This window comes from Podarcis raffonei, chromosome 13, assembly GCF_027172205.1.
Source record: "Podarcis raffonei isolate rPodRaf1 chromosome 13, rPodRaf1.pri, whole genome shotgun sequence".
In the NCBI taxonomy this organism is placed as follows: Eukaryota; Metazoa; Chordata; class Lepidosauria; order Squamata; family Lacertidae; genus Podarcis; species Podarcis raffonei.
Window position 1 is genome coordinate 21,991,260 of NC_070614.1, and position 24,340 is coordinate 22,015,599.

The 24,340-nt window shown below is 43.5% G+C and overlaps 1 protein-coding gene and 1 long non-coding RNA gene across 7 annotated transcripts in view; one reads left to right on the forward strand and one right to left on the reverse strand.

The window, feature by feature from the left end:
- Nucleotides 1-323: 323 nt before the first annotated feature.
- LOC128399264 (uncharacterized) lies at nucleotides 324-23,639 on the reverse strand. Of its 3 annotated transcripts, none has more exons than XR_008327195.1 (5): nucleotides 23,226-23,639; nucleotides 6,686-6,847; nucleotides 4,263-5,155; nucleotides 3,126-3,358; nucleotides 324-1,860 (listed from the first exon to the last, which is right to left on the reverse strand). It is a non-coding gene; the product is annotated as an uncharacterized LOC128399264 (long non-coding RNA). The 3 variants fall into 3 exon arrangements; XR_008327196.1 differs by lacking the exon at nucleotides 23,226-23,639 and adding an exon at nucleotides 7,409-8,462; XR_008327194.1 differs by lacking the exon at nucleotides 23,226-23,639 and having other exon boundaries at nucleotides 6,686-8,462.
- The window catches only part of HOXB9 (homeobox B9), a 34,911-nt gene continuing 12,021 nt past the window's right edge, over nucleotides 1,451-24,340 (forward strand). For 3 of the 4 annotated variants that reach the window (XM_053360515.1, XM_053360513.1, XM_053360517.1), the window contains exon 1: nucleotides 1,451-2,018. In XM_053360515.1, the coding sequence (XP_053216490.1) occupies nucleotides 1,451-2,018 (568 nt within the window). Of the gene's footprint in view, nucleotides 2,019-5,978; nucleotides 6,327-24,340 lie in introns of those variants that run through there. The other variant, XM_053360518.1, reaches the window with a different exon arrangement.

Below are 24,340 nucleotides of genomic sequence, written 5' to 3' on the forward strand. Positions count from 1 at the left end.
TTTAAATAGAGCATTAACCAGAAATCAGCTGAAGTCAACTGTGGTGTGATGGTTAGAGTGTTGGACCTGGGAGTCCAGAGTTCGACTCCCCACGCAGCCCTGAAGTTCACTGGGTGACCTTCCTCCAGTCACCATCTCTCAGCCTAACCTACCTCACAGCGTTGTTGTGAGGAGAAAATGGGGAGGAGGAGAACCATGTACGTACACCACCTTAGGACAAGGTGTAACGTCATCATTGAAAGTATCAAGTCCTGGTCCAAGGATGTGGGTCTCCTCTTCTCTGAAAGAACAGCTCTGCTTCTCAAGATTGTGGGAGACTTGAGTGATAGAACTGGGCGACTGCCTTTATTTTAAAAAACACAAAACCATACAACAATATGTAGTTTTTGCAATATGTATGCGATGAATTTAGATCTAACTGGCTGCAAACATGCACACTCACATCCATAGTGTTTCAGGCCTGATGACCTACTGCATTCGTATATATTCTCTTGTTTATATATGAATACATAGCCATATGATGGCGTAGTACATTATAAGAAAGTGGCTTATTTGCCTTCAAATTTTCCAGGGAACACAGTTTATTGTAAGCCAATATTTTAGCCGGGGGTGCCCAGGTTTATCGTTAGTTAAAAGCAGAAATTTGGTGTGTTTGTGCATGAGATTGACGTGCCCTAAGTTTTTCAAGTATGGAGGCAGAGCGGGCCCAGCGATTCCAGCTAGGCTCTCCTCCCGAATATTGTAAAAAAATAAAAATAAATCCGGCCTTTTCTCCGTAGCGAGGCGCAGCAGTGAGTAAGACACTGCAAAGAGGCACAAGCAAGAAGACTGTAAATCTGCAGACGCGCACAAATCATTAGCATTATTATTATCGTTTGCTTTTTCAGGGTTCAAAGGGCTTTCCAATTCTCATCTTCCCCTTTGTCGCAGACGGATTTTATTTCGGAGGAGTGGGTGAGGGGAGGAGGGAGTGGCGTGAAGTGAATGGATTTGTAGCTACAGATGTCTGCGCCGAAGATTTTCTTTCGTTCCTTTAAAAAAAAAAAGATGAGTCCCTCCGCAAACCAGTAAAGTTTGCCATTAAAATTGACACCAGGGGATGTCCGTAGAAGCCATGTCCATCTGGGATTGGCTAGCCCGCCGGAAGTGGCTTGGCGGACGCATTTTCTAACAGATAAGTCCATTGCTCGAGACCTTTTCCCTTAAACATTCTCTCTCTCTCGCACACGCACACACAGTGGCTCGGTATATTCCATCATTTTTTTCGCCAAGCTCCTGCCTGGAGGGTGTTATCTTCGCAACTTTCCTGTAAACCCGCACACCCTATAGGATAATAGGTGGGTTTCAGAACCCCATATATACACTCTCCTTGCCAAAGCCTCACACTGCAATTTGGGTTGGCTTGAGGCGAGGAGGGAGCAGTGGACAGTGGTTCTATGGGGGAAGAGGCATGAACAGCCACCAGTCCGGACTGCGGTTCCTTCCACCTCCTTCCCACCATCCAGGTTGGAGAGGTCACCATCCCCACCATGAGTTCCTCCCTCCGAAGATCAGCTCGTCTTGCTTGTACGCTTCGAGGAGAAAAGACCAGGAATCCTCTTGCTTGGAATTTGAGGCCGAGAAATTTCCTCCGACCCCTCTCCAGCCAGAAGTTCCTCCTCTCCCCGGGCTGGGGATGAAAGAACCGGCTTTCTCCGTCCGCCAAGGCGGTCCTCCGCAGCCAGCCTTCGCGGCCAATTCCCTTCCACAGCCGTCTTTGGGCATCTTTCCTCCGCCGTCACCTTGCGAAGAATTAACTTCCGCCGCCGCCGCCGCCAACGGGACTCTACACCGCGGGAGTCCTTCACCTTCTCCTCCTGCCTTCGTGGACAAAAGAGAGTACGAGGTGTCTATCCTATTGAAACCTAACTATGGACCAGGGGAGAGCAAAGGAGAAGCAGGGGAGGAAGCGGAGGAGAAAATTTTATTGCAGAAAGCTTCGACTTTAGATCTATCTAAAAGAGACAAAACTTCACCAGGTGGGTCAATTGCGCTGAGGTTGGCGGGGAGGAGAAAGCAGAGGGCTATTATTTGGGAGAGGGAAGCATGACAAAATCTTGTAAAGTGTTTCCTAAGCTAATAATAATAATAATAATAATAATAATAATAATAATAATAATAATAATAAATGCAGTACTTAAAAACTATTCCATGCCTCGATCCTATTAGAATCAGAATCATTAAATTTAAAAGAAAGAGAAGGATGTATGGGGCGGGAGGGAAAATGAAAGGAAACGAATGCGCTGGGTGAAATGTTTTCCAGGTCCGAGTTAAATCCCATCGGATTGTAACAAGTGGTTGGAGGGGGAAGGTGGCGTTGTGCACCTGGACCTCAACGTTAGGGAGTTAAAAATTCACACATAGGTCAACTGAATCCCAAAAAGTTGGGGCGTGATAACGCTGATGATAGGAGATGAGATTAAGAATTAATTGCGGGAACTTTAAAGAACTGGGGAGCGGGGGTGGAGAGAAGGGTCACCACAGTCAGCTGCGGCAGAAAAGAACAGCAACCGAATTCATGGTGGCATCCCAAGTTTGATTTAAAAACCCAGCGCCGGGTTGCAGGATATGCTTTTAAAAACGACAACAACATATCTATATTGCTAATGAGCGAATCACAAAGGCCCTAGCGCGGAAGGCGGGGGTGGGGTGGGGAGTTCTCCTGCGCAAGCTCAGCCCTAATGCCTTGGAGCAATCCGGTTAGGAGCATGGTAGTTTTGCACTTGTTGGGGGGTACGGAGCACCTGTGCGTCTTTACGCGTCTGTGCCTCCCCAAACAGCCCCTTTCCACTCATGTTGTTCTTTTTAAATCGCCACATTGCTCCTAACTTTAAAGGAAAATTGTGGAGCTGAGATTTCTTTCTCTCCCCTCGCTATAAGGGAACAGTCTCTCAGGGAGAAGGAAGGCATGAACAGACACTAAAATACGTTTCGAAATTAATAAAGGAAAGGTACGGCACGTCAACCCAGCACACCTCTTATTCTTTAAGTAGCAGAACTATTGTAATGACAAAAACCGGAATGATTCTGAAATATTAAAGAAGGGGGGTGGGAATAAGCTGTCACTTAATAAGTTGCTTTCCTACCCGTGGCTGAGGTCAAATGGAAAACCAAGCGACCAAGGGAAAGGCATTGATCCTACCCAAGCTCAAGTGAAGGACGACCTTCCCGTGGAGGGGCGCAGCGATCGCCCAAGGCCCAAGTGTACGCCGACGTCGGAATGGAGCAGTTCAACATCAAAGAGAATTCCTAATTGGTGCACGCGCGATTGAGAGGGAGACGTTTCTCCCGCTCCTGGGCGCCATTAAATGGAATTTTCCTGCACAAGTAGAGCCAATAAGAAAGCGTCAACTTGGAATTGCATTTGGGACGTACTATCTCTTTCCTTGCAAGGGGTGTGCGTGTTTATATAGAGAGAGGGGCTGTTTTGAAGTAGTGGGAATGCAAAGCGTTTCCTCTTTTAAAAAAACATATTTCCTTCCTTTTATCTATATAAACCTTACAGACCCAGTTTACTAAGGGCTTTCCATATAAAGAATTGGTTGCTAAAGATTTACGTGCCTAATTTCTTCCTATTATCTCCTGCCCTATCCGTTGACATGCAAATACGTCTCTTAGGCTTAAATACACAGGGATATTGCAACGGAACAGGCCAGTCCATTGCTTATTTTTGCCTGGGAACCCCGACAGCTCGATTCTTAGCCCCGACAGCCCGATTCAGGATCTATTTTTTTTATTTGTTTTTTTACAGCAAGGCCCTATGCCCATGATCTCTAAAATAAGTCTCACTGAGTTCAATGGCAGTAACTCCCAGGTAAGCGTGTATAGGATTGCAGTCTAATTTAGGTTCAGCTTGCTTCTCCAGTCGGAAGTTCCACAGGCAGAAGAAATAAGGGAGAAATGGTGAATTAAAGCGGATGAATAAGATCCCTTTACCTTCGGAGAAAAAGAGGCGAGGCACACGCTCTCTAGGAAAGAGTTGAGCTGCAATCCTATTCACACTCAACTTGGAATTAAGCATCATTGGATTTAGGGGGCGATTTGTCTGTTTGTTTTTAACCAGAATAAAAATGACTTGAATCGGTCTGCACGAAACCTTACTCTTCTTGGCTCCATAAAGCCAGAGACTGCAGGCAAAGAGAAAGAACGTGAGATAGGAGCAGGCAGAATAGAAGACGGAGGGTTATTCTAGGGCGAGGGGGAGAAGCAAAATTGCACCATACCTACGGTCCGTCTGCTTCGGCTTAGATTTCTCTTTCGGCTCCTTCGCTTAGGCCCTTTCTTCCAGCGGGTCTGCTTTCCCCACCCGCTTTTTCTCCCGTAAACATGACCAAAGAAATAAAGAGAAGTGGTGGGGAAAGAGCAAGATAGATTGTAAGCGATTGAAAAGCAACAGCCACCACATCTGAGAATATAAAGTGGCATTTCAGAAGCTGAAAACCTGGAGGACTCGCCTGCCGAAGTTAGACACCTGTGAGTTCAGGGAATTACCTCGAGGGCGATTTAAGCTCCAGGCTTAATTCTCCTCTAGAAATCTCTTTCTCTCTCTCTTTTAATGCTTAACTTTTTGGCCGGATCGTGCTCTTGCATTGTTTAAAAGTCAAGTTTCAAATGAAAAGCCTTTCAAGTGACTGAAATGACCCGCGTTTTACAATACCTCCTGCGCTAGAGGCTGTCGTTAATGACGCCAACAACCTTTGATCTTGACTGAATCCAAGAATACCCCCCCTCAACTTACTCCCCATGAATAGAAATGTGTAAGTTTGCTGTTCATTACTAATGTACATCACCCAGGTTTGTGTGTCAGCTTAGAGGAATCGTAATGTGTTCCCCGACCTCGAATCTGCAAGAATTAAACTTGTTCGTTTCTTATAATCTGTCTTCCCTTGTGGGCATTAGGCTCTCCAAACGAAGATCTTTACTCACCGGTATTATTGCGAACATTAACAAACCTGAAATAACCTTAGAATGCGCTGCGGTTCTGCTCCGTTGGCGAAAAACAAAACAAAAAAAAAACCTCGGAAAATAAGTTCTCTTGAGACCTAAACAGACTGGAAATAAGTTCTTCCGTTAAGGCTCCTCGAAGCTATTTGTGACTCAGCCATCCTTTCTTTTCCTTAAAAAAAATAAAATCCAATTTAGAAAAGTTTAAAATGCGCCCGTACATATGGAGAGCTCATTGGCTTCGTCCAACGAGTCTCTAGAAAACGTTTTGCCAATTTATGGCAAATGGAGGGGGGTGGGACATTCAAAGAAGCGATCTTGCTTATTCTCTACCTGCTGTTAAATGACGTTTCTTTTTTAAAGATAAGGTTTTGCCCTTAACCATTTTGCTCAAGAAAAAATCCAAACAGCCCCACTCGTGCTAATTAAAGAAAGGCTTAATTGCTCGAATCACTAACTCCGAAGCATATGCGGAAACCAATTTAAGAGGGTAGTTTTAAAAAACAAAACAAAACCCCAAGAGACGCAGCACCGCCGTGAACTTTGGTTGAAGTATAATTTCCTCTGCTTTAAAGGGCTGGTCTTTGCAAAACCTTGACACGTGTTGAATGAAATCTTTTCTTGGATCGATCGGCTAAAAGTTCTGTTTTGAGCATTTATAGCAGCTGACGGGAAAGCATTATTCCCGTTCGAAGAGGAGTATAGTTTATGATCTAGTGTCTAATGACTCCTATAAGCAGGAGTAATAACAGGCTTCAACGTTTGCATAGTTGTAATATAACTCAATCATGCTCTTTAAAATAAATAAATAAATAACTGCATGTTTAAAATACCTTAACTTTAAATGACCTTTGGATTAGAGTTCTTAATCTTTTCAGAACTGATATCCACATTTGGCCCAAGCAGGTATTTGGAAGCTACCTTCTTTATTTATTTTAAATTATGTTAACGGTGTATTTCTTTTGTGATAATGGTGCTGTTCAAACCTCGTTTAGTAGGTCAAGCTGGGACGCAGCAGTCGCGACCCGCCAACTGAAGACCGGTTGTGCTATGAAAATCTAATCCTATGAATATTTTCCCAATAGTAAGAGTTCAGTTGGAGTTACCTGAACACACATATCACGGGACTGCAACTTTCAGGCGTGATCCGGGCAAAGCTAAGCACTTCTGACACCCTTGGTCCTCAGTGGAAGAGTTCAATTTCTTTGAGATCAGAATGGTTTTTCAAAGAGCTTGGATGCGCATGATGCTCGCATGGGCATCGTTGTGGTGGGCTGCGTTGCCTAGCCATGCACAACCACAGCTTCCTGCCCTTGCAGTCTTCTCTAAAATGCTACATTCGTCAGACTTTTCGGGAGGTAAAACTGAAGTACAACTCCAGGAACAACCGTGGCGCATTATCAATCATCGATAAAACATTATGATAACTCCCTTGTCTCCATCACGTCTTCCTAAGCAATGCTATCTATTTTCACAGTGCAATCCTATGCACGTGCACTCACCTGGGAGCCAGCCTCACTGAACTCAACAGGGCTTACTTGTAAGTAGGGTTCAGATTACCGATTTAGCCAAAATCCTAATACTGCTTTATTTCTATTTGGGCACCCTGACCCCAAACTAAAAAAAATACATTTACTACTTTAAAATGGATGTCAGCTGAAATACTTCATTCCAAGTGAGGTGTGTGTTCAGGGGGGCTTACATAGAATTGCAGCCTCACAGTCCTGCGCATTTTTACTCAGAAGTCAGGCTGCCTTGGAATGGGTCTTTCTTCCATGTAATCGGGCATAGAATTTGAGCCTGCCGGTGCATTCCTATGCGCAGAAGTCAGCTTGGTTTCGGCGGTGGAGCGGGGGTGGCGGCTCTGGAGTAACAAAGGGGCGAAGGAAGAGTATACATTCCCGTTAATAAATGGAACCGAACTACAGACTTGCTTAGTTTAAATTTAATGTCTGCGTTGCCATATCTTGTGGCTGGTCGCTGCTGGCGACAGTGTGCCAAATTAGGTCTGAACCAGAAAAACAGTTATTGTACTGTGAATACGCTGACTTCTCAGAGGCTGCTTTTGAAAAGAGCAATTCAGTATTTTTCCACTTCGTTTTTTATTAGGGAGCTGAATTAGCCTTGCAGTTGATTCTGATGAACAATTTTGAAAGAGATTTCTATTGTCCCAGGTCACTCTCCCAAAATATGTTCCTCTTTCCTGCCTCTTTCTCACTCGGGTTTAATTTTGAATCGCGTTTTGTTCTCCTGCACGATCTAGGGGGGGTTAACAGTAATTTTGTAAGTGAAAACAACAGACCCTCTCCCAATTCAGCTCGAAAGAAGCACAAGAAAAAGCTCTAAGTATAAAAACAGGGAGCTTAGATAAAAATGACTAGGTTGCAATCTCATACGTACTTAATACTGTATTATTATTTTTTACCTCCGTGAGTCTTATTTCTGAGTCGACAGGTATAAGATTGCGCTTTCACACCCCGATCCTAGGCACTTGAAATAAAACCCAGCATCCACACACACACCCCACACGTCAGTGGTTTGATCCATCCACTCACCCTCCTCTGGTTTTTAAAACAATATTCGTAGCACCGTTTCAAATACCTTATACAGTAATAAAAAGATGGGGCAATCCCTGTTTTACTACCAGTACAGTACAGTACTACTTTTTCATGCGTAAAGAACATTCCCTTTCCTTTTCCGCCCCCTTAAAATAGTTGAAATTCTTATATCCAGTTCATGCGACTCACGGGAATGAAATGATAGAGCAACGTATAACCGAACCACGTCTCTGTAAAAATTAATTCTTTTTAATTCTTAAAAAACCCAGATATGAATTTGACGAAACAGCTCCGCCTAGAGGCCACCTGAAGGGTTAACCAGGACTCTGGCTTTACAGACAATCGGAAGAAACAACTGGTCGAAGGCTAGAGGTCAGCCTCCTGAATTAACATCTCAGTTATCATTAGGACACGTATGTCAGTATGACATCAAATGATAAGTGGGCAGCGATTATAAACTCGTTGGCTTCCCGGAGACTTACGCGTTTGTTAAATGGCTTCAGTCTGCAAGCCTCGAATACAGCCAGAGAAAAAGGAAATTGAGCTGGAGGTGGCGATAATACTAAGGAAACACTCATTCATTTTTATGCATCTCGTTGCCATGGGTGTTACAATTTTACTCTCCACCTCCTCCTCCAAAATTATGCTTTATTTCCTTGTTAAGCAATACGCCCACCTATTTTTTTTTAAATGTTCTGCAGTGGGGTGTATTTTTAAAAAACAAAGTTTAGTGCATTAACTCTGCTATAATTACCCGCTGAAATCTTCTCTGAAATGGAAGTCGTACAGTAATTTTATTTAACTTTAAAACCTATAAGTGCCACCTATTTGCAGCATATCCCACCCTTCCAGCTAAGGAGCGGAGGCAATCTTAAAGGACCCACATCACATACACAAAACCAGCATCTTTTTTCTTGCTGTATAGTGCTGCCTAAACACACTGCTTTATCCGTGCAAGCCTAAAGTCCTGTTCAGTTCAACAAAGCTTACACACAGGTTAACAAATACAGGATCACAGCCTTCATAAGACGGTCAGGAAGCAAGCAACTGCTTTAAAAAGTATTACCTTTCAAGAAAAGGGCAGGTGTACTCAATTAATCAATATTTTTTAAAGCACACAGGGGGGAATATCCTCCCAAGTACATATGTAAATATTCATTTTCAGCTTGTAATATGTAGTTCTGTAGATTTCCATAGGTTATACCTGAGAAGTTATGCTTTAAGTAAGTTCATTTACTCATGAGTAGATGTCACTGAATGAGCTGGGGCTTGTGGAAACCTTGACATCTTGGGGCTTAGCTGTAGTATGAGATCATTCCTGACTGTGTGTCAAAGTACCACTCATCCTCATCTATTCAAAAGCTGTGGTTACATTTTAGGAAAAACAGTGCTAGGTTTGAGGGCCTGCAGATCATGCTCCTTGACCCTGAAGCCCTTCCACTTAATTACAGATATGTAGATCATTGTTATAAGATGGCAAGGTGTGATCCCTTTCTCTCTTAATACTTCTTGAAAAATCCCAGAATAACCCATTTCTATAACTTAGCTCTGGCTCCCTCCAAGACTGTCTAAGTATGTGGCAGCCCTGTTTAGGGAAGTTTCTAAGGATGGATGTTTTTATTATGTTTTTAGATATATTGTAAGCCAGCCAAAGTGGCTGGGGAAACCCAGCCAGATGGGTGGGGTATTATTATTATTATTATTATTATTATTATTATTATTATTATTAGGATACCTCTGAAGTCACTCGTATTAGACTTAAGAAAGCTCTCCAGCCCAAACCCTAGAGTATCAAAGCTCTTTAGAGTTTAGACAAGGAAGTAAAAATGCTTCTATTTGATGTGTGAAATCAAAGTTCCATATTATGTTGTTATCCTGCTATAGTGCCAGCTTTGTTTCTAATGTCATTTTATGGACTGGTTTCATTGCTCCCTTTTTAGTAAGTTGATATGCAGTCCACTCTTCGTATAAACAATAGCTATCAAATGCTAAACACCATTGCATGGAAACTATTCAAATAATTATATCAATGTTTAATTGTATTTTAAAGACTGAGTCTCGTCAGGGGAAAAGGTGAGGTATAAATAAATAAAATAATAGTAACAGGAATCGTAATAAACACAGTCCATACTGTGAAGTATGAATTAATGAAATCAAAGTATGATATATTGTTGGATGTCAAATGCTGACATTGCATATTAAATATTCAGCGACTAACACCAAATCAGAATTCTCACAAAATAATTTCTAGGTGGAATTAAGAGGGAGGTCAGGTTCAGCTGTTGTGGCTCTAGGGGTCAAATCCTCATGCACAGGAGAATTTTTTTCCAACAAAACTTAGAATGCTGGCAGTGTTGCACTAGCGTTGCTGAGTTGTGCTTCCTTGCATGCACACTACAAACAACAACAGTTATTAGCAATAGCTTTAGCCACTCTGGTTCATGGGAGTGGGAGGGTATAATGAGAATTTAAACACAAACATTCTGAACTTGTCATAGTGTTGACTCCCAGAAGTGGGTAGGATTGAGAGCCTGCCAGGGGCATCATTACTGATTATTGCAGTAGCAGTTTCCTATTCTGAAAACCAGTGTGAGGCAGTGGTAAGAGAGTTGGACTAGGACTTAAGCCAGACAGCACCTGCAGCATTTGAACCAGGGTGATGATAGAGAGAAACGATTACTGCAGTTTGGTGGCGAAACTGCTAGGCTAAGCCAGCTTCAGGAACCCAGCTTAAGATCCCTAGTGGATGGCTTGGACCAGTCACTATGTCTCAAACTAATCTACCTCACAGGGTTGCTATGAGGATAAAATGGGAGGCAGGAAAGGTATGTAGGCAGCACTGAACTCTTCAGAGGAAAGGCAGCATGTAAAAGAAATAAATAGTAATCATCCTATTTTTATCCATTAAGTGGTACTATAGCATTTCTAAAATATTCCTCTGAAACAGTGTACAAAAACACCAACAACAACAACAAAGGCACCTGTGTTCATGCTGCCAATACCATTTGCTCAGTTTGCCACTATAATAGGAAGCACTGTTTCCTTACATGAATTCACAAGTAAGATCTGCAACAAAATGTTGTTGTCTGCTCCTGTTCACTTTTCCAGCCAGCCATACCTTTTTCCATGATACTTCATTGCACCTCTCCGGTTTTCTGTTTTGTTCTGGCCAGTGGTTGGTCACCATTCTGGGGCTACTGAGCATGCACAGTCTTCATTGGTCTGATTTGACCGTTCCCCTTTATGTTTCTTTTCCCCTGGCAATTATTTTCTGCATCTGCAAAACCCCAAGCCTCCTGACACCCATATCTGAACATCAGAAACAGAGGGAATTATATAAGAGGTGGTATAAAACTCACTAGCAGCAAAATGCATGCTGATACCATTTCCCTGTAGGATATAGGCAGACGTCCCCATACCTCCCAAAAATGCTCTTGACTTTGTCTAGATTTCCAGGTGTAACAAGAATACATGAATTAATGTATGTGTTACGCTGCACCTGATACTTTATAGTACGAATCCTTGATTGCTCCTACATACACAGCCAAATATCTCAGTTGTAATTGGACATCATTGTCTTTTGATTCTGTGATCGCCCCGGGTTGCTGCAGGTGCAAAACTCGACCACCTCTCCTTTCTGGAGTGCTGGAGTTCAGAGGCTGTTTATGTGACACTCTTTTCTATAGGGAATGAGTGAGATCATGGATGGGAAATGTCCTGGCTTCAGTTGTGTTTTTGAGAAACCATGCTTTCTACATATTTTATATATATATTTCTTTAAAAATCATATTACCCTCCATTTCTGTGATGAGTAGCAGCCAAGCTAGCTAACCAGTTCAAATTAAAACAATATAAAACAACAACGAGCATATGAAAAGGAATTGGAATATGAGCAGCTAGCTTGAAAAACAAAGCAACAAAAAGCATCAGCAGAATGCCATCTGCTACGTAGTACTCACTTGCCCTGTCTTCCTAAAGACAACTGAAATAGTGAAATTTGCTGGAATCGATGGAGCCAGGTGCGTCTTAAAAAGCTACATTAGAGGCTCCACTGCACACTTACTTATGTCAGAATAACAAAATTAGAATCTGGTGGTTCAAATTAAATTTGTGACCAAAGATGAGTGTGTTTTTGACAGGCACAGATATATCCCTGACTACCGCTTTTATAGTAGTACAGTGGTACCTCAGGTTAAGTACTTAATTCGTTCCGGAGGTCCGTACTTAACCTGAAACTGTTCTTAACCTGAAGCACCACTTTAGCTAATGGGGCCTCCTGCTGCTGCCGCACCGCCAGAGCCCGATATCTGTTCTCATCCTGAAGCAAAGTTCTTAACCTGAAACACTATTTCCGGGTTAGCGGAGTGTGTAACCTGAAGCGTATGTAACCCGAGGTATCACTGTATGGTGTTCTTGAAAGAGTAGGACATGAAGCAGGGCCTCTAAAAATTACGTGAGCCTTCAGGTAAGGTACATGAGACAATTCTTGGGGGTTTTTTCTTCCATCTACTCAGGGAAATATCAAAAAGATTAATATACTCCCAGAACAAACAGAAAAATGATGTTTGGCATAGTCAAAGCACAGCATGTCATGATTACTTGCATACTGTAACAATGGGAATGTTTATAGCTCCTTTAAAAAAACCTCATGTTATGGAGCCTGGTTCTTAACGTAAGCAAGCACTCAAGGCAATAGCATACAAAGGTGCAGGTGCTGGAAGTTCTCCATTCCCGTAATGGGACAATCCATAAAGAATGTCAGGATTCAAAGAGAGCAAGAGTTGTCACATGTGATGAGTTAGAATATGAGCTATAACTGGGCAAATTATGGTGGCAGGTAGTGACATTCATTAAAGCAGGGGTGGAGGTCTTTTTCAGCCTGAGGGCTGCATTTGCGCCTAAGGAGCCTTCCAGAGGCCACATACCAGTGGTGAGTAGGGCCAGATCCAAAGTGGGTTGGAGCAATGGGAACCTTTGTACATTAGGCTTCATTGCAACCATGTAAAAGTCAGAGGTTTATGCTTCTCTCCACCCAAGCAAGCAAAGAAACATTATTTCAATTCAAGGACACATTCTCGCCTGACAAAAGCACTCAAGAAGGATGCAGAGCCGGGTTACAGGGGAGTGTGACCTGGAGAGGTGATGTGGCCTAGGAAGAGTCCAGGGGACCCAATGGAAGGTTGCATTTCTCCACAATAAATAATGGTTTGCATAATATGACATGTGTTCTCATATGGAGGTAGTATGTATATAGCCATGCTTGGTATTGCTTGCTTGATAGATTGACTCAAATTTTAGGCAATTTCTAGTAGTTGTAATAGCCATCATGTATTTACATAGGAAAGGGACGCGGGTGGCACTGTGTGTTAAATCACAGAGCCTAGGGCTTGCCGATCAGAAGGTCGGCGGTTCGAATCCCCGTGATGGGGTGAGCTCCCGTTGCTCAGTCCCAGCTCCTGCCAACCTAGCAGTTTGAAAGCACGTCAAAGTGCAAGTAGATAAATAGGTACCAATCTGGTGGGGAAGGTAAACGGCATTTCCATGCGCTGCTCTGGTTCGCCAGAATCGGCTTAGTCATGCTGGCCACATGACCCGGAAGCTGTATGCCAACTCCCTCGGCCAGTAAAGCAAGATGAGCGTTGCAACCCCAAAGTTGGTCACAACTGGACCTAATGGTCAGGGGTCCCTTTACCTTTTATTTACATAGGAACACAGGAAGCTGCCTTATTCAGAGTCAGACCCTTGGTTCATCTAACTCAGTACTGTCTACAATGGCTGGCAGCAGCTCTTCAGGATTTCAGACAAGGGATCTTTTTCAGCCCTAGCTGAGTCTTCTGCATGCAAAGCAGATGCTCTACCACTGAGCTACAGTCCTTTCTCAAATACACTTAATGAGTGCATACAGCAGACATTTTGGCACCTGTGGCTGACCACAAAATGCTGTCCCCCTCTGTCAGGGAAGAAGGGATGGGTGAAGATCTACAACAGGAACGAGGGGGGGGGGATAAAGACCTACCACCCCTGTGGATCCTGCCACCTCAGGTGGTCACCTTAGCTTGCCTCATGGGTGCACCAGTCCTGTTGGTGGGCAACCTTATTTCTTATGTGGGCTGCATTCTCTCAGGGGTAATATGTTGGTGTGTAGGGCTGCATGTTGGCAATGGGTGGGTCAGAGCCAAAAGTGGGCAAGTTCAACTCTTTGTCCATTCCACTTGCTACTACCCCTTGTCTCTTCCACCCTGCTGTGGGCTGTGGAGTGGAAGGACGTACCCTTCTTCCCATAAGTAGTAGTAGTAGTAATAATAATAATTATTAATAATAATAATAAATTATACCCCACCCATTTGGCTGGGCTTCCCCAGCCACTCTGGGCGACTTCCAAAAAAATATTAAAATACTGTAATACATCAAACATTAAAAGCTTCCCTAAACAGGGCTGCCTTCAGATGTCTTCTAAAAGTCTGGTAGTTGTGGTTCTCTTTGACATCTGGTGGGAGGGTGTTCCACAGGGAGGGCGCCACTACCGAGAAGGCCCTCTGCCTGGTTCCCTGTAACTTGACTTCTCGCAGTGAGGGAACCGCCAGAAGGCCCTCGGTGCTGGACCTCAGTGTCTGGGTAGAACGATGGGGGTGGAGACGCTCCTTCAGATATACTGGACCGAGGCCGTTTAGGGCTTTAAAGGTCAGCACCAACACTTTGAATTGTGCTCGGAAACGTACTGGGAGCCAATGTAGGTCTTTCAAGACCGGTGTTATATGGTCTCGGAGGCCACTCTTAGTCTGAACTGATAGCTTATAAAGGGCTTCTGAAATTAGGCAAGGTTTCCCAGCTCTGGTATACCCACACAGCCATGTGTATTTCAGAATTATATGATCATGATAAGCACAGATTTTTATTTTTATTTTTGGATTCCTAATCCGCCACTCTGCAATCTTTGCTGCCCAAAATTGCATTCAGAATTCGCTGTCTCTAGTCCATGATCAGACTGGCCTTGCTCCACTGACCCCCCCCCCATTTACTATACTGTTGCTTTTTATTCCTTCACCAATCAGTCCTACAGGGAGATATATAGTAAGGTCAATGGGCCTATGGTCATTTCCAGATTACCTGTTTACTGAGCCTGATTTGTTTGCAGAGATATTCAATGACACTGGCTATCTAATGAGCATTCATTTTTATTTGCTCGCAGAGAGATGAGATGATGTTGCAAAAACCAAATGTTTATCCCACACATTTCAGTGTGTTTACTTTCCTTATGGGAAAAAATCTGATTTTTTGTGAGGTGGGCTTGTTGTGCAAGCTGTCCCAGTCAACTGTAACTGTACAACCTGAATTTGCTAGGATGTAATTGAATCCCACCTGAAAGTAGTGACAGTCTTGCTGCGAAAATTTTAAGGTTAGCCAGCTAGCACTTGTGCAGACAACAAAAGCCCATTATTTAAAAGTGTTATATTTGCCTAGGCCTTATATCTCTTCTGTTTTCTATACCCTAGCCCCCTCCCCATAATTGTGATGTTTATCTCGACATTTCAACATGGACATTCAATGGAGAACTGACTTTAAATTCTTCAAAGGGGGAACTACATCATTTCCTTTGTTTACTATTTTGGCTCCAGGGATCTGTTATGCAATGGAATAATGTTTAAAAGAGAGCACCATGATACAGGGTTGAAAGCTTCTCCACAGAAGACTCACAAGGACTGAGATGCAATAAATTACAACAATAAATATATAGTCTGTATCAGCATAGACATCTTTAAGACAAGCCTCTAGTTAGCTTGTAATGAAAATGCTAATATTTTGAATAACTGACTGGTTGTGATCAATTAACAAGCTTGGGTCTTTGACAGAGCTCTCTTTTAGGTGAAAAGGTTTGTTTAATCTCCCACTAGAATTTGAATTAATGAAATATATATTTTTAATCTTCTCTCTGTGAACACATAGGCATCTTTTGGACTGTTACTAGTAGTTGTTCAGAGGCCTGCAGGACAGTCCCAAACCCATCTACTCAGATGTAAGTTCTACTTAGTTCAATGGAACTTGCTTTCTGCTAAGTGTATTTAGGACAGCCAATTTTTAAAAATAGTGCAGGCTTGTTATTGCTTTATGCCTGGTGTGGACCTCCAGGTGTTACTGGACTACAAATTCCATCATCCCTAGCTATTAGCCATGCTGACTGGGGCTGATGGGAGCTACAGTCCAGCAACATCTGGCGGGCCACAGGTTAACTAACCCTATGCTTTCTTTAAAAGCGTTATTTTGCCTTGGGGGCAAAAATCAAATGTTGTGAGGAGAAATTATTAATTTAAATTATTAATTTAAAGACTATGCAGTTATGCATCAAAAAAATTCAACCAATATTTCCTCAGCAGTATTTGGAAGCCAGTCTTAATGTGGCCCCTATATCCTAAAAACAAACAAACAAACAAATTTCTTTCCAGTAGCACCTTAAAGACCAACTAAGTTAGTTCTTGGTATGAGCTTTCGTGTGCATGCACACTTCTTCAGATACACTATATCCTAAGCATTCAATGGGGCTGCAATTCCAATGAATTTTAAAGGAACTCACTCCCAGTAAGTATACTGAGTTATTTCCCTATCTTCCTGTTAAATGTGTCATTTAAAACATATGTGATTAGGGAGGGGGGAGTTCACACATGCATGTAGATGTGTGGATATCTCAACCCTTGATGAGAACTATTGAATGTAAGAACTGATTCCACTGAGAAGCTTTGTGTAGATGATAACCTGAGGTGACAGGAAATCTGTAATGCTTCTGATAAGCATGAATGTGAATTAGCTTTCTGTACCAAGTAATATCCCAGTCTAAAACCCCAGGGAAGCCAGTCCGACTCAGCATTCATGCCTTCCAAAATAACAGGGCTATAATCATGCTGCTAAACTTGATCCTGTAGCAAAATTGTATGTTTGATGTATTCTACAGGTATAAATATGTCTCTGGCTGCCACTCTTAGAATAGTGTTATTGAATTTGTCAACATAACTCAAAAGGTTCGATGCAGAAAGATCCCCTTCGTTTATTGGGCTTGTGCAGGTGAACTTTCCTCTGAGTTGTGTTCCGATTGTGTAGTTCGAACTGTATTACATGCGCGCTCTAGAAAGGAACCCTATTCCCCCCACCCCAGTTTCTTTAAACTGCCAAATCCACTCTCTGTCTGAACTCTATATAAAAACACTTTTCGCTGACTCCCTCTCCCTCCCCTTTTAACTTTAGGACCCGAAAATAGCGTGCTGTTTTTCAAAGTCAACGGCATTTTTAGTGTCTCCCCCTGGTGCGATGGCCCTCCGCTTTGTAAAGTCCTGCAGGACAGATCCGTTTTAACACACCACGCACAGGAAAGAATTTGAATAGTAGTTTTCGGGAAATGGTGGGGTGTTGTGTTTTTTGTTTTGTTTTTTAATTTGGCTTTTGAATAGAGTCCTTTTGTGGCGTTTGTTCCTTAGCAACGCTTTCCTATTAAGGCGGGAGAGAGCGAGTAAGCCAGCGCCCGCGCCTATGTGAGGCCCAACAAAATGGCCGCTCTGAGGGCTTTTCCTGGAGCCTCGTTAGCCTTTGACACACACAGGAATGAACTAGAACTGCTTGGTGAATTAGGTAGTTTCACGTTGTTGGGAATTCGTTTTTAACACACAAGAACATAAAACTACCTGATTTACTCCAGTTTATTCGCCTCGACTTATTATTTTTTATTATTATTATTTCGCTTGCTTGCTCTGTGTGTTGGGGGGGGGGGAGATAATTCTGACGGTTTCCGGTGACAGCCGTTCTAGGCCTACAAAGCGCCGCGCCAATTGTCCAGGGGGGACGGGGAGGCCGCGAGAGAGGCCTAGCGCCGGATTTACGGCGCAGCGGAAGGCCGCGCGGCAAATCTTGGAAGCAAACAAGGCCGCTGTGAAGCTCCACCCCCGGCCTCGCTCTAGATTTACGCCAGATGAAGTTGCAAAGCATTTTACTGTGGTTTGTGAGTGCGCACCAGGGCCTGTTAATTAAAAATGTCTGTCGCACCGCAGTGAATTCGCGGGAGAGAGAGAGAAGCTAAAAAGGAAGTCTCTGGCAATTTCCAGCTCAGCAGCAGTCAAGCAGAAGCGCAGAGGACCCTAGAAACTTGGGCGTCGATGCGCTGAGAGAGGAAGGCGAATCAATCTAGCGGGAAGTTCTCCTGCGCATAGCAGCCAACTCCTACGAGCCGAGGGGACCCCCCAAAAAAGTTGATGGGCATTGCCAATCAAATAGTGTGCACCATGTCATGCGATCGATTATGCGGGTTTACCTGCCCCCCCGAATACTCCATTTGGCACCCCTGCTCCTGCGCAAGCCTCGTTGAAGTGAATGGGGGCTCATCACTTCTCCAAGGCGGGGCTTGCGCAGGAGAACGACCCTCTTGCTCCGGGGAGGAGGAGGAGACCATGCTTTTAATCAAGGGCTCTCGGGTTGAAACCGGATTGAGGGCATAGGTGATTCCAAACGTTTTAGGCTCCCTTCTTTTGATTTTCATAATCTGGGGCATGAAAAAAAATAATCACCTGCACATCTGGGATTATGCTTAAAAACCAAGCAATCTCTCTTCCCCCACCCCGCCTCCCTCTTGCTTCCTTCTTTCCCACACCGGAGAACGTTTCCAAGTTCCTCATTTCCCTCCACTCGCCGCCACACAACTCAGATCTTTCCCCCCCTCCCCGTCCTCTTTCTCGGTAACTAAGATAACCGTACATTGGAAACACCCAATTGGCAAAGATCTGCAATCTGTGTATCTGTCTCGTTCACAGAGATCCCCACCATAAAGACAGGAAGAGCGCTTAAAGGGCTTGCTCCTTTATTGTGGCAAGATCTTTGGCAGGCAATACAGTCCATTTCCTCGTAGGCCGGAAGTGCTCCTTTCAAGTATTCCAGTCATTCCCCTTAACTTTATGGGAGTCTTTTGTTAGCTCAGTTTTATCAAGGGACCTCCCACCCACCCCCCACCCCGTGGGTAAAATCTGTCGGGAAGATCTCCTGCGCAAGCACGGCACTACAGCACTCTTGCCGGCTGCCTTCATTTCAGGGAAGTTTGATAAAAGACGATTTCCGGGGGGGGGCATAGATAGATCCTCCTGCTTGTCTGCTTTTTTACCTTTTGTCGGCCAGGAAGGGCTGACCTAGAAAAGCTCCCCTCTACACTAAATGAGCAATGTACAAGGCTACTTCAGGTTTCCCCTTTGCTGCTCCTCAGTAAATTACACCCCCTACTCTGGACCCCGTTTCCGTGGAACTTACTTCTGAGTAAGTATATATGATGCTTCAGATGTCAGCCCTCACTACTACTTCTTCCTTCTCCCACCGTACGCAGAGCTTTGGGGCAGCCCAGCATCACTACTTAATATTTTGACTATTTTACAAATGATACAATTTATCTGGACTTTGCCACACTTTGCTTCTTAAAAGGAGAGAATTGAATTTCGAACCATTTGTAGGGAAGCACGGGGGTGGAGTTGTTTCTTTTTTAAGGAATAGGAAGGTCTCCTGCGTAAGATCGCCGCTACTTCCACTAAAAATAAAGAGAAGGGCACAAGGGCACTACATTTGTACAGGTTTAGTTCATCGCAGTCAAGCTTGTGTAGGAGAATTTTCCGAGTGGATTTCGATTTTGCAACCAAAACGAACGTTTTCGTACCTAGGCCATTGTATATATATGGTTTTGAAAGTCGACTTTGATGAACTTTTAAAGAGAACAACCATCAAACGTGAAGGCTTGTTCTTTAATTTTACGGCAATGATATGATATAAACCTTCAACGCTTTTACATCTGTAGTAATCTGCTGCAACCTTAAGTCTTAAAATATTTAAAAGACTCAAATAATAATAATAAACATCCGGAGTTGCAGACTGAAGGCACCAGTTGAACAAGAAACCCCGACTCCTCCGCATGGAAAAATATCTGCAGTCCTCACCCACCCAATATCACATAAAATCAGCAGCCTCTCATACAAACAGTTTTGGGCTACCAGAAATATTCATTCCTCTTTATTCAGGTGTTTCATACTTATTTTCCTTTTCTGTACGATAAGCCGGTATTAATTAGCATTACTGTTCATACAAACAGAAGTTTTGCCCCTTACCTCAGGCTATCACTTCCTTTTGCTATCATAAACCATCCCATCCTAAACCAGGATTTAATCTGGATCAGGGAGAGTTTAGCCCTATAATCTATTCTTCTAACAAACACTTATTTAGCTACAGAAGCATTAGCTGGCACTCCATTCACTCACCCTAACCACGAGAGATAGAGGGACTCTGAACATGTGCAGGCTGCTTTTCCCTTCTCTGCGTGTAAACGATGGTATTCCTCACAAAACTACGATTTTAGGGCAGGACTTCCAGTTCAGAGCAAGTATCCAAGAGACACATTTGCGCCCCCAACACCATTCCACTTATTACATAAACATGGAATTAAGTTAAACCCATTGAGTGTACTTCTTAATAAAGGAAGTTTATTAAGTTTATTGACAATGGAAGCTCCTAGCCGCTTTGAGTCTCGGTTTTGGGAGAAAGGCGGGGTAGTAGTAGCAACAGCAGCAACAACAACAACAACTGTATTCAGGTGGGCTTAGTCTGGGGTAAGTGTGTGTATAGGATTGCAACCTAAATGTGTGATTCAGATTCAATGTGGCTTGTATAATAGGATTTCCTAGTGGATTGTGCCCAGTACGTTACCATTCAGGGGGATGCGTTAGGAAATTGGATTAATTTCCATTTATATAAATAGCGCTTATTTCCAACAAATCTGTTTACGATTGGCCGGCAATCTGCGCAACAGTAGAATATATCGGAGTGAGGGTGAAAATTGTAGGCAGAAGTTTTCCACCCAGTAAAAAAAAGTTCTCGATGCAGTTAGGCAGAAGTACTTAGCTTTAAGACAATTTGAACCCTGATGAGACCAGAATGCTTTAATTTCGGGAGTTTCAGATTACCTGTGGTCTATAGATATTGGGTATGTTGACAGACCTAAACTAAAGTGAAGGGAAACGAATGACACAATGTCGTTCTCACACTTACGTGAGAAGTAAGATCCATTGGGGCTATTGACGGTGATGCAGCGGAAGGTCGAAGCTGTGCGGTTTTTTGCACGGTGTCTAAACGATGCAAGCAGAAGTTTAAACAGGTTATATTAACAGTTGCTGAAGGGTTTCGCCACGCGTGGCACTAAGGTCTTCTGGAACGGTGTCTTTTGAGGTTCAGTCGAGTTACGCTAGAATTAGTCTAGAATGAGATTGTAAACTTTAGCTACGTACATTCGTTTTTCTTCTTCTGCGCTAACAACACCCACATGTGGTACGGAGAACTCAAAGGCACTTTTAATTGTCTCGTGTGAAAACACAGGTCATATAGGAAGTAGACCTCTGGTGCAAGTAGCATCTGAATCGTGCTCTTGCACAGTTTCCCGAACAGTTCGATCAGATTTCCGAACCAGTTCAACCAGATAATTTTCCAGCCGGATTCGTGACCTCTGTGTTAAACACTTCTCCTGGGCCCTCCAGGATAATTTTGGTAGGACTTTACCTGCTGGGTTGGGACTTTATTGCTAACATTGTTGCTGAGATCACGTAAGAATGGCTCAGAGGAGGAATGAGTCTGGCGATCCACCCGTAGATAACTATATCACTACCTGAGAGGGGCATCTAGCTGACCAAAGTTGGAAACAGGGAGCAGGGAAGGACACCATTTTAGGTTAGTGGAGGCACACTTCACATGCGGGACAGGAAGCATAGCAAAATTCAAAGACCTGCTTTCCTATATGCTCAAGATTAAACTGCAAAAAAGCAAGACAACACAACAACAACCCAAGACTGCATTTGAAGAGTATTTGTTGAGAGAGAGAGAGAGTGAGTGTGTCTATCTGTCTTCGGAGATATACAGTGCTCCTGAGAAATTATCACACGTAGCCTGAAATTAGGGCCTGGGGAAGGCAAATGCTCCCCGGCCTCTCTAAATGGCACTCTGGAGAGCTGGCCCAGATGGACCTTTGCTCTGATCCACCCTTCCTTGGATTCTCAGCACATGTGCTCTGAAGCAAAACCATTAGAGGATCAGAAAGGCGGCAGTCCTCTATCCACTTACCTGGGAGTGTGCCCTCATTGTGTTGAGTGGAACTTCCTTTTCTAGTGAGCCTAGACTCTCCTTTGCCGCTTTCATGGAACTAAGTTCCATTTTCAAACTGTGCGGCTTCTTTCCTCCGAAGTCTGTTACGACTCTGGATCTATGTGTGCCCCTTAGGTGTTCTTCCAAAACAGACAGAGCCTCGCTTGCATGCTGACATGGTAGGAGTTTCCCCAAAACATCTTAATTTGGAGTTCCGATTCTGTCGTGTGAATCGAGAGAAAGGGGAAGGTTTCTGCTGCTTTATCGGCCCCCCTAACCTGACTTGATTCCACCCCCCCACCTGCCCGTTCTGCTTTTCTAAGGCCCTGTAACGGATATTTATACTCAGCAAAAAGGCAACGAACTGTGCCAAAAAGTTTATGCCTTGGCATTTGGCAGCAGTTCCCGATTGAAAGGAAGAGGTCAGGAAGTTTGGAAGGGGAGAAACGCTGCAAGAAAACCACGTTTACTCTTCCACATTTTGTGTTGGGCAAATTGTGTGTTGTTTCGTTTATTACAGCTGGGTCCTGAGCGTTCCAAACTAAATTTTACTCAGAGTAGACCCATTGAATTGAATGGACATGACTAAGCGGGGTCCATTAATTTCAGTGGGTCTACTTGGAGTAAACTTTCGTTTCTGTCATGAGACTTGCTCCCAAATAATCATGCCAAGCCTTTAAAATCAGGAATATGACCCCAGGTTTTAGAAACGAGTGATAGTGAAATCTGTGGAACTTACCTTTGGGGATATTTACTGTAAAATGTTTTTTGTTGTTGTTGTTTTTCTTTTAATCCCGTCAAAACTTACTTAGGATCGCCGGGCCTACCAGCAGGCTTACCCGGAAGCGAATGACACTGAAATCAATGGGATTTATTTCCAAACCTACATGCTTAATATTGGGGTTGTAAATCTATGAATGGATATTGGCCGCAATTAACAATTCACTCCGGAACAGTCCAATTAGCTAGAGCAGGACTTTAAATAGATTGTGGATTGCAGCGCTGGTATTTGAATAACAACAGTAACGCGTTCGCACAGATTAATTCTAATAAATAAACATATCCAGGGTTGACATACAGCGCACGGCCCACAGCCCAGTTCAGTCCGAGGAGCTGGATTTCGGCAATTGGGATGAACTCCTAAAACATAACCACATGTACACCACTAGTTTCAGAGGGACTTGCTCGCAGATGACTTCTGGAGAACGGCACCCTTAAACTGACTTGGGTAATAAGCACTTCAGCTGAAACTAGGTTTGTGATATTTGTGCGAATTGGGGGAAACTCTTACACTCTTAGGTTTCCTGGCTGCCAAAACTTTAACTTTTAAAGGTAATTCCAAAGTAAGCGTAGCAGAGAATTGGAGATAAACCAAAATTCTACATGATTGTTGGGGGGGAGGGCGTGTTTGAAAAGGTGCTGCTGTGATCTACTCCAAGTTTACTTTTTTCCTCTCTTCTGTCTGTTGCTTTCTGTTTATGGATGCTTGCTTTTTTTCTGACCATCCCAAAGAAAAAGAAAGAAAGAAAAAGTTAAGATCGGTCTTACCTGGAGCCGAGTCCCGCGTCTTTGCGAAGCGCAACATAAATGCATAAACGCATGTCTTTGCAAAATGAAAACAAAAACACCACGCACACCCATGCTGGGCCAACTGAGGGTTATGCCCCCCGTGCCCCCCCTTCCACACACACACATATGAAAGACAACGAATAGCAACTTTGGGCAGATTCAGTGTCTGGAATTCACGGTTCCCCTCCTCACACCTACCCAACCCAATCTTCCTTGTTCTCTTTCTTTGGGGACCAGGTTCCTTCGTATTGAGGGATGTTAACATATTTCTACAAATGTAATACAGCGTGAAAAGAACAGTCTGTCTGTGTCTGTCTCTGTCTCTTCCCCGCCCCCTTTTAAAAGCAAGGCTTCCTGCTACAGATTATATGGAAGCAATACTTGAGAAATTTACGTGTGTGTGTGTGTGTGTGTGTGTCCTTTCTGGGGTCACACCCCAGCCACCACATCTCACGGTTTGTTAATCCGACTCTTCGCATAATAAAGTTTTAAATAATGTTTGGGCGCCTGGTCACACATACACATCTAAGGCGATACTAGAAAGTTTACTCTGATGCCTTCCTAAGCATCGTTGCCCAAATCATCCAGATGCATACACCCAACTTTAAAAAAAAATGTTATTGGCAGATGCCAATCGGAAGTAAAGTATCACTTTACTTTGAACTTTCGTTTATGTAGGATCGCGGCCCTCCGACAATTCCCGCTGCTGTCAAAGGCATGAGTTGTTCCGCACACAACCGAGTTGAACCAGAGCAGCTGGTTGTTGTGGTTGTTAAATACCAGCCGTCGATGACAACCAATAAGAGCGATATTACATGAGACCATTGGCGTCCTTATCCTAAGCTCATTTATTTGGGGGGAAAGTCTCTCATCGCTGATTTCAGTAAAAGGGATGCTAACTTTATGGACAGATACAATGGGGTATGCGCAGGAGTGTGAACTTGGAAGTTCCATTGGAATCAATAACATTTATTTGCGAGTAGATAGCTTTAAAGTTTGTGTGTGCGCGTTTGTGCGTAAGATAACTATTGCTTAATGGAACTGATTAACCTGTCTTAGATACAAAATTAGAGTGATACTGCAGAGAACATCCA